We start from the raw sequence: 15,045 nt of genomic DNA on the forward strand, positions 1-15,045 counted from the left end.
TGACACTGTACACCCTGGCTGCCACATAATGCGCCAGATTGACACTACCCCACACCAACAACATAATGCATCCCTACAATGCCCAAGCCATTCCTTTCACACTCATCACCATTGCGGGGGGTACTGTCACATCTCACCATTCACTGCAACTCACTAAGCCACTTCCAAAGGTGCACACAAATATGTCCTAGAACGCAAAGTGTTGAAAATAAAAGTTTCAATGTTTGACACCATATTAACAGAAACTTTACATGAACATTGCATAAAACACCCATGTAAGAAAACTACTAGGCACTTGGTCAGAGTATTGAACAAGGCTTTAATCGACTGTTTCACAACACGGAAGTTTAGTTGTCCTTCACTAGTTCCTGTTTACAAAATGCCCTGAGCTAGCTGGGCCTGTGCCCGAATATTTACACTCTCCCTGGACAACGCCACCAGCAGGCCCCCCAGTATATTTCATAAGTCACTTCTACATGAATGGCAAGATTCATGTCACCCACCCTTGTGTGTTGTTAGTTGGTATGATTGCACTAGGATGAGGGTGAATGTGAGGAGTGGCTAGTGAGATGGGGATGTGATAGAGCGGGTGGAGGTGCAAGGTAAGTTGGTGTGAGTAAGGATGTGCAGGAGTAGGGCGAGAAAGGCAGAGTGATGGGAATGTGATGAGAGGCACAGCAGGATGAGGTTGAGTGTGACTTTGTACTAATGTTTCATGATCTACTGAGATCATTGAAACATTTGCAGCACTGCACCCAGGTCCTCCTGACAACATCCCTGCTTGTGCCATCCTATGCAATGTGCAACCAGGCTATGTTGATCTTCTGGGCAGGTTCTGGGAGAGCGTGGGTGCAACCCTGTGCATTTGTGCAGTCATTGTCAGTGTTTCCAGCACCTCAGTGCTGTAGAACACTGACAGCACAAATGTCAAAATAAATTTGGCCATGGTCCCGTTAAGGAAAGCGGCTGATGACACATCATCAAATGACGTCGCCAGACCTGCTTCCTCTAATACATACGAACATATGGATTAGGAGCAGGAGCAGGCCACTCGGCCCTTCGAGCCTGCTCCGCCATTCAATAAGATCATGGCTGATCTGATTACTCCACATTCCTGCCTACCCCCGATAACTTTTCACCCCCTTGCTTACCAAGAATATATCTACCTGTGCCTTAAAAATTTTCAAAGACTCTGCTTCCACCGCCCTCTGAGGAAGAGAGTTCCAAAGACTCACAACCATCTGTGAGAAAAGATTTCTCCTCATCTCTGTCTTAAATGGGCGACCACTTATTTTTAAACAGTGACCCCTAGTTCTAGATTCTCCCACAAGAGGAAACATCCTCTCCACATCCACCCTGTCCAGACCCCTCAGGATCTTATATGTTTCAATCAAGTCACCTCTTATTCTTCTAAACTCCAGTGGATACAAGCCTAGCCTGTCCAACCTTTCCTCATAAGACAACCCGCCCATTCCAGGTATTAGTCTAGTAAACCTTCTCTGAACTGCTTCCAACGCATTTACACCCTTCTTTAAATAAGGAGACCAATATCTCCAAGGGGGTGAGGTGAAGCTAGGAATGGGAGGTGTGCCTCGTGTTTGGTACAGATTGTTGATCGGTGAGTGATTTTGTGGGGGATGGTGGTGAGTCATGCAGTTAGCAGTGATTGAGGCTGGTGGTGCCGTTGGTAGGAGACGTTTTAGGAAAATGTATTCACTGACCTTGACCACTGGCTTGAGGTCAACACAGTACTCCAGATGTGGTCTCACCAATGCCCTGTATAACTGAAGCATAACCTCCCTACTTTTGTATTCAATTCCCCTCGCAATAAACAATAACATTCTATTAGCTTTCCTAATTACTTGCTGTACCTGCATAGTAACCTTTTTGTGATTCATGCACTAGGACACCCAGATCCCTCTGCATCTCAGAGCTCTGCGATCTCTCACCATTTAGATAATATGCTTTTTTATTCTTCCTGCCAAAATGGACAAGTTCACATTTTCCCACATTATACTCCATTTGTCAGATCTTTGCCCACTCACTTAACTTATCTATATCCCTTTGTAGCCTCCTTATGTCCTCTTCACAATTTACTTCCTACCTATCTTTGTGTCATCAGCAAATTCAGCAACCATACCTTTGGTCCCTTCATCCAAGTCATTTATATAAATTGTAAAAAGTTGAAGCCCCAGCACTGATCCCTGTGGCATACCAGTCGTTACATCTTGCCAATCAGAAAATGACCCATTTATGCCTACTCTCTGTTTCCTGTTAGCTAGCCAATCTTCTATCCATGCCAATGTGTTACCCCCTACACCATGAGCTTTTATTTTCCGCAATAACCTTTGATGTATCAAATGCCTTCTGGAAATCTAAGTATAGTACATCCACCGGTTCCCCTTTATCCACAGCACATGTTACTTCCTCAAAGAACTCCAATAAATTGGTTAAACATGGTTTCCCTTGCACAAAACCATGTTGACTCTGCCTGATTACTTTGAACTTTGCTAAATGCCCTGCTATAACGTCTTTAATAATAGCTTCTAACATCTTCCCTATGACAGATGTTACGCTAACTGGCTTTCTGTCTCCCTCCCCTTTTGAATAAAGGAGTTACATTCGTTATTTTCCAATCTAATGGAACCTTCCCCAAATCTAGGGAGTTTTGGAAAATTAAAACCAACGCATCAACTATCTCACTAGCCACTTCTTTTAAGACCCTAGGATGAAGCCCATCAGGACCCAGGGACTTGTCAGCCTGCAGCTCCAACAATTTGCTCAGTACCACTTCCCTGGTGATTATAATTTTCTTGAGTTCCTCCCTCCCTTCCATTTCCTGATTTACAGCTATAATTGTGGCCAGGAAACGCGCTGGGAGGGCTATTAACAGAAATTCATTTCACAGAGCGGGATGGAGCCAGCAGTGGGGTCGAGACCCACCACCACCAACATCGCCCGCCGAGGTGAGCAAAATCTTGGCCATAGAGTTCACGCCTCGGGTCGCATTGTTGCCTGACCTGCTGAGTATTTCCAGCAGTTTTTGCTCTTATTTCAGAGTTCCAGCATTCGCTCGCAGAGGGAAGAGGAAGACATAGAAGAGGAAGATGCAGAAGAGGAGGAAACAAGAGGAGGAAGCAGAAGGAAGGATGCAACCCAGACAACCTTTTTCTGGCCAGGATATCCAAGATTGAATCATCTGCCTGCAGTACCAGTGACCCCAGCCCTAGTTCCCCTTTCAACATTTGTCCAATACCTTACCTTCCCTCTGTTACTGACCATCACAGCACCCTCTTGGCCAGAAAGCAGTTGAGCTCCAAGGGCTAAAAACTGCCTATTTTTAAATGATTTTTATTTTTTTTCATTTTAGAGGGCAGGTCTCCTTTAAGGGACCAGCACTGCTTTCTAAAATGACAGCATTGCTTTAAGAGAATGCTATTCTTGCTCCAGCGACGCTACGGCCATGTTACATTGGGCCTCCTGCTGTGAGTAGCGCCCGAACACCAGCCTTACACTGTAAGTTTAGCGCTGCGATAATGGTAAACAGCAGGCAGCACCAAAGTACCAGTGGTGCCTGTGCGGTTAATTCTGGCGGCCATTAACTGCGGCCCGTGGTGGCACCGGCAGCTTTTCGCTGCACTCAAATTTTTAGCCCATTGTCTTAAAAAATATATGTATATCTTTGATGGAAATGCAACTCTTTATCCTGTACTGACATCAGTTTCTAAAGTTCAGATATACATTTTATTATCGTGAAGTAAAGTGATTTAATAGTCTATGGCAGAGCTAGGTTTCTTGACAGCATGCCGTTTGGCATACATCTTAATTGATTAGTATAGGAGGAGTGTATATATTTTACAAAAAAATGATTAACAGTAAATTGAGAGAGAATATACTAAAACGTACCATATTTTCATATTAACCCTTAATTTACTCTCACCCACGTGAAATGATAGCGTCCCTGCCTAGTTTATTTGAAGTTTTAAGCTCACGTATCTTGATGCTGAAACAATGACTAATTCTACAGAAACTGCTCCAATAGCACAAATAGCTTTATTACTCAAATATTAGGAGCCAAATTCGATAGCCCCCGAAAACGGGCGCAGGGATCGCAATGCGCGATTAACCCGCACCCATTGCTTCCCATGCAGGCAGCATGCAAGCTGTGTGCTGCCTGCTAATTTAAATCATTGCAGCATTGAGGCAGCACTAAACACGCTGTTGAGTGGCTGCATGCCTCAGCAGGGGGCCCACATTCATGCAAGGCGAGCACCACTTAAATCTAGCCTGCACTACTTAAAGGCAACCTGCACCTCTTAAACGGGAGGTGCATTCTGGCTAGAGCAGGTGCTGGAAGTGGCTGGAGAAGAAAGGCTGACCTGCAAGAACACAGACTAATGGCACAAGAGGGGAGAGAGCGTGCTCCAAGGTCCTCAGGTACTGTACTGGAGGCCTTGGTAGAGGAGGTGGACAGGAGGAGAGAGGTCCTCTATCTACAGGGGGCCAGGACACCCTACAGACAAACTCTGCAAAGGCAGTGGGGCAGGTAACCATGGATTTCAATGCCAGAAATCAAGCCCTGAGGACCTAGATGCAGTTTTGCAAAAAGTTCAGTGACCTCACATAAGTGGTCAAGGTCAGTAAATGCATCTTCAAAAGCCATCTCCCACCAACTGCACCACTAGCCTCACACACTGCTCAATGCACCACACACCCATCACTCGCCTACCAACAATCTCTATCAAACAGGACTCATACCTCACATTCCCAGCTTCACCTCACCATCATTGGGAGCAGTCATCGCTGAGCCCATTGCCAGCGACGGGACTGAAACAATCCTCATTCTCACATCCCATTTCCCCCTCATCCCACAATCTCTTCTGATTTACAAGCTGCAGATGTTGTAAGCATGCACCTCTTGCTTTCCCTCCACCTCCCCTCATCACAACCCTACCCTTGTGCCTTTTTCCTTTCAGATACCCAAGAACTGCAACATGGCCAGGCAGTGGTGGAGAAGCAAGAACTGGAAGAGGAAGAAGGCAGTGATTATGAAGACACAGCACCGTCACTTGATTTCACACTTGCAAACACCAGCTCAGCCACTGACATTGCGCGTAATTTAGAGGATATCATAGAGGCGGGATCAGCACGTGGTGAGACATCGGGCATGAGTGGGCTGCAGCCAGGGCAGGGGACAAGGGTAGTGCAGTTGCCAGCCCCCGGAGGGTGAGGTCACACACGGGTTCTGCTGCAGAGGACTCAGGTGAGCACTTCGATGGGGCAGGCTACAGAAGGAGGCTGATGGATATACACAATGAAACGCTTGGTGCACTGGGAAGCCTGCCAGAAAGTCTGTGTGCAATGTGGAGGAGCATGAGGAGTCCAGCACCAATTTGGCACTGGGCTTTGCACAGAGCTTGTAGCCCATCATTTCCAGCATGGAAGTGCTGGCCAACTCCATTAGCATACTTGCGGACCTAACCATGATGCAGCGTCTGATGGCCGATGTCTTAGCTTCTGTCTGCTTCACAAGCAGAAGCAACCCAACATCTGACTGCTGCAGTAGAAGCCCAGACTTCAGTCATGCAAGCTCAGCTTGCTGCCACACAAGCTCAGACTGCTGCCATCGTGGCTGTGGTAATCAGTATTCAAAGGGCCTTGCTGCGTGCAACAGCAGTCCAGTAATCTGTCCTCCAACAGATGATTAGGATTGCTGAGTTGCTGCCCCGGGAGAGTCAATGCCGAGTACTGCAGGGATGCTGCCAACGTGGGCGTGGGTTGCAAACCGGAATCCTGAGCCATGTTGTTAACGGATAACCCTTGTTTCCCAGTAACCACCCTCTGGTTTGCCGAGGTGGCTCAAATGCAGATTGGATAGCGGAATGTCGTAGAATGAAGGCATCATGATTGATGCCTGGATACCGGGCATTCACCTGTATGATTCGCTGAGTATGGTTGCACACCAGCTGAACGTTGAGGGACTGGAATCCCTTTCGGTTGCGGTACATCATATTGTTGACACGCGGCACCCGCAAAGCCATGTGCATGCAGTCAATGGCACCTTGCACCATGGAGAAGCCTACAATCCTCACGAAGCCGCAAGCTCATTCCACCTGCTGTTCTCTGGCCAGAGAGAAGGAAATGTATTCAGCTCTCTTGGATTACAGAGCCTCAGTTACCTCCCTGATGCAACAGTGGACGGCAAACTGCGAGATATTGCAAATATGTCCTGCTCCAACCTGGAAGGAGCCCAGTGCATAAAAGTTCATGGCCACTGTGATCTTCACAGCCACTGGTATTGCTGTTCTTGCACTGCTCTGAGGTTGCAGTTATGGCTGCAGCAGGCAGCAGATTTCAGTAAGGACGTCCTTGGTGAAGCACAGACGTCTGACACACTGTTCCTCGCTGAGGTTCAGGTAGGCGTTTTGCTCCTTGAACACCCTGAGAACCCTTCTCCCCCTCCTCCCTCTGCCAGTAGTTTGTGTCACCTCTGCGCATTCTCCCTGTTATGCTGTAGGCTAAGTGGAATGCCTACTACTGTACCCATGTCTTAGAGCAAGTGGTCTGTGCAGAATCCTTGAAGTCAGGACAAAGTCCTTCAGCACCTGCCACACCACTCCCTGTAGACTTTAGCAACTTCAAATAACTGTACAAACCATCAAACACTTCTTCAAACTCAGCAACAGACTGTAGAAATCAATCTGCAACTAGTTGATGATCCATTTGAATAGCGCTGATGGGGGTTCCTTCCTGCTGCTGAGCACATGTTCAGCTATGCGAGCTTAAGGAAGGATGCTAGCTAGAGCATTGAGGTCCAAAATGACAGCGCTGGCGTCAAATCAGCGTTGCACACTGCAGTTGTACAGGGCCTTGGTGAGACCACACCTTGAGTATTGTGTGCAGTTTTGGTCGCCTTATCTGAGGAAGGATGTTCTTGCCATGGAGGGAGTGCAACGAAGATTCACCAGGCTGATACCTGGGATGGCAGTAATGATGTATGAAGAGAGATTGAGTCGATTAGGCTTATATTCGCTAGAATTTAGAAGAATGAGAGGGGATCTCATTGAAACTTATAAAATTCTAACAGGACTAGATGCAGGAAGGATGTTCCCGATGGCGGGGGAGTCCAGAACCAGGGGTCACAGTCTAAGGATAAGGTGTAAGCCATTTAGGACTGAGATGAGGAGGAATTTCTTCACCCAGAGAGTGGTGAACCTGTGGAATTCTCTACCACAGAAGGCAGTTGAAGCCAACTTATTAAATAGATTCAAGAAGGAGTTAGATATATTTCTTAAGACTAAAGGGATCAAGGGCTATGGGGAGAAAGCAGGGACAGGGTACTGAATTTGGATGATCAGCCATGATCTCATTAAATGGCAGATCAGGCTCGATGGGCCGAATGGCCTACTCCTGCTCCTATCTTCTATGTTTCTATGTTTTAGCTATAATTTTACTTTTGTTTCTATGTTTTAACTTTAATTTTACTTTTGTTTCTATCTAATCTAATTTAACCTAACCTATCTTCTAACTCAATTACCTATAAAAAAAAACTTTTAAACATTTAACACACCTGTTTTATTTTCTTCCTGACACCCACCATCCAACTTCCAAAAACAATTGGCTTCAAGGGTTGTTTGTTCAGTCGCAAGATTTTTCATGCTAAATAACATATCAAAGCAGGAAGTACTGCCACACAATGATGGAATTCACTGAACTCAATTGCATCCATAATGAATAAATTCATCTGCAATGCAGTAAAGATTGAAATAATACATCATATTTACTATACTGGAAAGAAGCAATGGAGGGTGGATTATGAATTTTATTTTCACAAGTGAGTCATGGTCTGTCTGATGAATGGTAAAATATTTCACTGCACTTCATACTCTATTTAAATATTCTATATGCATCTGACCCTGTTAAAGAAAAATTCATATTACAACTTTTTTTTGCAAGCCCAACAATTTCATTATTTTACTATTTATGTTACATTTAAGATCTTTCAGCATAGGTAAAATGTGAATGTATGTTTTCTAATCTAATTTCAGTGTGTATCCAGTCAATGCATTTGTGCTCAGGTTATTGCTGCATGCACCCTTCTTATTTATCTACCCATTCAGTGATTTTCTATTTTTTTACCTTTTCATTCTCCAGTCACTTTCAGACAAATAAATAATTAGAGCAAATCAATGCATGAGTACAAATAAAAATAATCATTTTAATTAATTAGATACATCAGTGTGAGCACTTTCATATAGCAGTAACCCTAAGCATAGATAGATTGACACATGGAAATTATTAAATTAATTTAAAAACATGCGAGTACAATTTCTGAAAGATCTGAGCACAAAAAGAAAACCTCACACTTTCATGCAGGCACACAAAAATCTCTAAAAGGACAAGCACATATCATGGTGTGGCATCTTGAAAGCCTTACTTTCGAAGCTGAGCTGAATGGATGGGTTCATCGAGACACTGTCATAACAGAAGAGGAAACTGCTATTAGGGGAATGTAATAAAGGAAATAACCAAGGTTCTATGTCTGTGTCATTAAACTTTATAAGACAGTCGAGGACCATGCCTCCCGCCATGGCTTTTAGGTAATGTACCATGTGACAAGGTACAGCGCTAAGCAGAGCAAAAGATTCCAGGTTTGATTTCTGTTCTGTGATGAGTTAGCTGATCACAGCTGGATGATAGTGGAATAACTATGGTTGATTTAATTGACTTTATGCTAAGGAGAGAAAAATAACTCACGGTTCCTATTCGTTATTGCTGTCACTGGAAAGTGTTAGTGTGTAAACATCACATAAAAACAATATTGGGCTCAGGTGTGATAAGTCCATTGTCAAGTAACTGCTGGTACTTACTGTATCTGCTCTCACATGAAGAATAGTTATTAGGTCAAGATACCAGAGGCTCCTGTGGATTCATTCCGCGCCTTAAGTCAACACTTTTAAGAGAAGAGGAAAGATTTTTTATTGGCGGGGGGAGGGGGAATGGTGCTGCGAAGAACACCAGCTCTCTTTATGCTTTATTGGAATAAAAATTTCCTTTCAGCAACACATTTGTGTTTTACTTCTGAAATATGGACATTTTAGATTTATAAATTGTTGTTATTTTTGATTTAAATTGGTCCTTTTACATTATTAATCACTTTATTCATCTATCCTGCAGTAGCTTTGTGTGCTTAATTTTCTTAACATGAGTCTAAATAGATTGTTACACATTAAACATCTACGTCAGTTCAACAAAACATGCAGACATATTGCAATATTTTCAATCACAAGTGAAAGTACTGTTTAGTAATAGAAGAGGGAAATGTTTTTGTGTTTATTAATAGCAGTTTGAGATGTAACTGTAGATGGGGGTAGAGTGTGTTCAAGACAGTTTAAGACTGAAATATATATATTTGAAATTTGAGTATATGTTAATGAAAATTTAAGATTGTACTTCAGATTCAATATCTGCTGATGTTAAGGTGTTTTTATGCTTTATTTTTTTTCCATTTAAAATGTGCTCCCATCTTTAGCTACTGCAGTCTTAGTTTAATGCTCTATGTGGTTCGAGCGACTGTGTCTACATTAGGGTTAGTGTGTGCCATGGTGAAGATAAAATTGGATATTCTAGTGTAATAATTTTAAAAGGCCAAATCTTTTGGTTCAATTCTATTGAAATAAATTAATCTGACTGTTTTTAGAAATCAGTTTTTAGCCTGGACAGTGGCAAAATGTGTTGGGAATCCAGTGTGTTAGGATACAGATTAACAGCTGCAAATTTCCATGTAGTGAATTTCCAAGCTCTCTTTCAACTGGGAAAATGCTTGGTACAAGGAGACCTTATGAAGGGAAAAAGAGAAAATAAAATAAATTGCCCGAAATTAATCTTAAGCAATAGCTACTGATACATTTGAAAAGTAAAAGCAAAAATTTGGCAAAATGTGAGACAGTTAATATGCAAGTACTCCCCATGTTTGCCTCATTTGATCTAGCATTAACCCCTTCCCCACACATACACAAATATTCTTAGAAATTCTGAGCACTAATGTTGCACATGAATGTTCAAATGTCATAAATATCTTGGTTTGGTGCAGATTGAACATTTGACTTGTACATGAGTAAAAACAATTAACATTTAAGCACAAAATTGCATCTACCCATTTCCCTTTCAGCAGAAGTTCATATTTTCTTAAGGAGGAGAGAGGATGTACTTTGGTAAAGTATCAAAAGCAGAAACATTAACTTACTGGTTTTGGTCACAATACATCAAATGATGCATTATTTTATAATGAGAGGAGCATTATGCTAAGCAGAAGCTAGATAAGCACATGAGGGAGAAAGGAATAGAACAATATGCTGATAGAGTTAGATGAAGAAGGGTGGGAGGAGGCTCATGTGGAGCATGAACACCAGCATAGACCAGTTGGGCTGAATGGCCTGAATCTGTGCTGTACACATGATGTAACTCGATGCATGGTCTCCGGGCTGGGCGATTGGGAGGAGTTCAGAGCTAGAAACTGGGAGGCAGTGAGGTCAGTGTTGTCACCTGAAGGAAGCTGAGGCCAACAAGTGGCCAGATGGGAGCTGAGGCCAACAGGCAGCCAGATCAGACCTGAGTTGGGACTGAAGGCCAGTAGGCAGCAAGGTTGCTGAAGAATGAATTCACAAGATCAGAAGGTAATTACAGATAAAGAAAGGGATTCGGCCCATCTTAATTCATCCATTAAAAGAGATCCCTCATTTCAGGATCTAATATATCAGTAAAAACTTCTAGGGTTTTCACTGCACCACTCTTCTTGGAAGTCTATTCCATGTATTGATCACTCATTGTGTGAAGATCAACTTCCTAATACTAGTTCCTGTCGTGCTTGCCCCGCTCCCACCTGTCGACTCCATGTCATTCACGCAGCATTTGGGCGAGAGTCTTTTCTGAAATATATTCGTGAGCTCCAGGAGTTAAAATGACCTGGGCCTCATGTCGGCAAGTCAGGGCAAACAAGGAAAAAGTTAAGAGCTTACTTTGTCCCTTTAAGAAACACTCTTCAGCAGCTGGCTTCCCAGTACTTCCAATGTACCACTTTTTTTTATGGCCGAGGCTCGTGCCCTGTGTGTACAGTTTGCCACGGGACCAGAAATAACTGGATTTTAATATTTAAATACAGTCACCTACTTGTAGCACAGCCTCATTATTTCAGCCCAAAACGCACTTCATAAAACTGGTCTCACTGCGAATCAGGCATGCAAGGTCAAACACTTTCTTTTCTGACCCACACCCATTTCATGCGAGGTGCCTGTGCCTGTGCCCTGAGCAGGGTCTTGCAGGATTTATCCCATATAGTCAGTGGCTTGAAAAGCAAAATTATTGGTTGATGAACTTGAAGCAATATTTTTGAGGGCTTTGATTGATCAGTTTGTGGTACTTGTTTGTGAATGGTAGCTTTGGGTAAAAAAAAGCAAGTGATTTGATTGGTCAGCATATTATGCAGCATATTTCGCATCCTAAGGATGTCCCAAAGGGCTTTACAGACAATGAACTAGTTTGAAGTGTAGTCACTGTTGTCTTTTCGCACATAGCATGATCCCACAAGTGGCAATGAAATGTTGACCAGTTAATCTAATTTTGGTAGTTGATTGAGAGATAAATGTTGGCCTAACACCAGGATAACTCCCCTGCTAGTAATACATTTTAAAATTTAAATTTACACATATTTTCAAAGTTAAAAAGTGCTGAGGAAAAAAAATATAATGTGAAGTAAAGCACAACTTTGCACAGTTTATAGACACATCAAAAAGTGACAGTCAGAGCTAAAGTATTAATGTATGAATAATTGCTCCAAAAATAGATTGAGCTTGGAATTTACATTGTTACGTGAATGCATAACGCATTTCATTGTCCACTTATTTTGCAGTCATTCGATCATTTACTTTAATGTCTCCATTAAGGTAGCAGGCAATGAAATGTCATATGAATGGTTTAGCATGTATACAATAATATCACACAGCATAATTTCCAGACTTGGGTCTTTGCAGTGGATGATGTTGCATTTTTATGTCACTAGACTGTCTCACAGTAATACCACAAAAATGGTATTTGAGACTTGGAGATAAACCCATTTGGACCCTTGAGTTGTCTTTTCTTGATTATTTTAGATAAATGTATGCCCTTTAAATTACTTTTTAATTAGTCTAGTTAAAGTTAAGATACAGTAAGTAAACTATTTGTTTTCATTTTAATTTTGAAATCAGTATTTGGCAGTTTTTAACAATTATTCAAATCCTTCATCTTACATTCTGGCCCTTGACCGAACCTATGAAATAAGTTGAATTGCATATGAGATAAATGGAAATAACTTTTTATGTTGTCTAAAATTTCAAATAAATACATTTCTACACCTATAGTAACAAACTGTAATTTTTATATTAAACTATTATATAACAGTGCTGAAAGCACAAACACATTTTGTAAATGAAGCACTGAGAGGTTTGAAATGTTTGATATTTGCATTGTCTCCATTCTAAGAGTATGTATTTACTGCATCAAGATGCAGTTTGAAGTCGTGAGCTCAATACCATTAACCAATATTAATATTGCACATTCATACCTCATGCATTATGACAGATCTATAATATTGCTGTATTATCAAGGTAGAGAGAAGATAAATTACCTAGCTGTCTAATTTTGGCACTTGGAAAATTGGTACATCATTACAATTGGAAGATTCTCAGATTTCATTCTTGGCAATATGAAAAAACCATGCATAATTTGTGTATGTTTCTTTTAAATTTACTCTGTAGAGAGCTGATATAGCGGTTTCAGCCTTGACAATTACCCCAGAGAGAGAGAATGTTGTGGACTTCACTGGTCGATTCATGGACTACACCTTAGGATTTCTACTTAAGAAGCCAGAACACAAAGTGGATATGTTTACCTGCCTAGAACCATTTGATCTGACAGTGTGGGCATGTATTATTGGTACTCTGTTTATAATAGGCCTGCTTGTCTGCATGCTTAGCTGGGTAAAGCCATCACCACTGCAAATAGGATCTGTGACATCGACAACTTTGTACAATGCTGCGTGGCTTGTTTATGGATCATTTGTACAACAAGGTAGGGATTCTTTAATGTATTCTAATGTGCATCTTAAAATTATTTAATCTAGAAACTAGTGATCTGTTAATATTTTTCTTCCAAAGAATTGTTATTAACCCTTTTAAGTACTGAAAGCACTATTCAGAATTAAGAGTTTAATTCCTTTCTCTGTTTACTTCTTTCCTGACTGAATTAATGACTGGGTAATTAAAATCACCTGAAACAATGATTTTGGCCGGAATTTTCCAGGGGATCAGCGGGCAGGATCGGTGGCGGGTCGGGTGGGAAATTTCATTTTTTTGACCAGGTCGGGAACCCGCTGTCATCCCGCCGCAGGTCGCCTTTCCCAATGCCGCGTCTGTGATCTCGGATCCGACCCGACCCGACCCGACCCGCAGATGTGGGTGACCCAATTAAAACAATTATTGGCTTGTTGACAGATACTTAATAATGGTTTTAATCTTACCTTTTAACTTTAACTGCTTGCCCACGGGGTCCACGCTGCTTGTGCATCACATCGGTTAACCTGAGGCGGGAGATGAATGGCTATTGAATCAACTGATTAGTTGACAGCTTAAAATGTGTTATAAAAGCTCCCACCTCACAGCTGCTCACTTTCCAAGCTCAGAAGCTGTTGCTTACTCCATTCGGAAGACAGATTGAGCTTTATGCAAACTGCAAGTGTTTGAAGCAAACTCTCAATCCAGTGTCACCTCATTGGAATAATCTCTCTCACCATTGACAGATTGCTTCTGTCATCTCTACTTCACTTGCCATCTATTCCATCAGCATGGGTATGGTTTATATTGTGTTATCTTGGTCCTCAGAATCTGACCGTGATCAGCCCCAACACCAGCAGCACCAGGCATACTAGCAGCACCAACAACACCAAACTTCTCCGCAATCAGGGCATATTGCTGCCTGGGACGCCAGGGATGGCCTCACCATGGCCAAATTTACTTCACTTGACGCTGTACACCCTGGCTGCCACATGCCAGGTTGGCATTAGACCACACCAACAACATAAAGCATCCCTACAATGCCCAAGCCATTCCTTTCACATGCATCACCATTGCGGGGGTACCATTATGTCTCATCATTCACTGCAACTTACTAAGCCACTTTCAAAGATGCACAAATCTGTCCAAGAATGCAAAGTGTTTCGTTTCAGTGTTTGACACCGCATTAACAGAAACTTTACATGAACATTGGATAAAACACCCAAGTGGCTACCCTTGTGTGTTATTAGTTGGTATGATTGGATTAGGATGAGGGTGAGTGTGAGGGGTGGCTAGTAAGATGGGGATGTGATAATGTAGATAGAGAGGGATTGGTGGAGGTGAAAGGTAAGTTGGTGTGAGTAAGGATGTGCAGGAGTAGGGCTGGGAAGGCAAAGTGATGGGGATGTGATGAGAGGCACAGCAGGATGAGGTTGAGTGTGGCTTTGTACTCACGCTTCCTGATCTAATGAGATAATTGAAAGGTGTGGAGATTCGCGTATCTCTAGTAAACAGGATCGAGTGCAAACCAATATGGTTGGTATATTGTGGTTAATCAGAGTTTAGGATGGAATACAACACACTAGTAATACAGCAAAAATATACGTCCGTGACAAGCAGCTTGTACCGGACCCGATCAGACAGCCGACTGGCATGCGTGAACAGTTCTCTGGCTTCTGGCCTCTCTCTCTCTCTCTCTAGGGCCTTCGATGGGATCACTGTCAAAAGAACGTTCGACCAGCCCAACTTCTCTTTTTAACTTCTGTTCGGCTCTCCCTTCCACAGTCTGTGTGCAAGCCCTTGGGGTGTCACTTTTTATTCTCTTTTTAAGGGTGGGCCTGAGGCCAAGTTATTGACAAGACCATTTAACCTATAAAGGCTCCTCCAAAACTTCATCAACCAATGACAGCTCAAGTTCTTTGTCTTGGTTCTTGGATGAAAGCCCTCCCCAAAAGAG

The 15,045-nt window shown here is 42.5% G+C and overlaps 1 protein-coding gene across 1 annotated transcript in view; it reads left to right on the forward strand.

The window, feature by feature from the left end:
* Nucleotides 1–15,045, forward strand: part of LOC147113870 (glutamate receptor ionotropic, delta-2-like) — an 826,198-nt gene that overhangs the window by 642,301 nt on the left and 168,852 nt on the right. The window contains exon 11 of the mRNA XM_085995253.1: nt 12,795–13,107. Within this exon, the coding sequence (XP_085851379.1) occupies nt 12,795–13,107 (313 nt within the window). The remainder of the gene's footprint in view (nt 1–12,794; nt 13,108–15,045) is intronic.

The sequence above is a fragment of the Somniosus microcephalus genome, chromosome 8 (genome assembly GCF_052327205.1).
Source record: "Somniosus microcephalus isolate GS21.2 chromosome 8, FLI_Smic_1.0, whole genome shotgun sequence".
In the NCBI taxonomy this organism is placed as follows: Eukaryota; Metazoa; Chordata; class Chondrichthyes; order Squaliformes; family Somniosidae; genus Somniosus; species Somniosus microcephalus.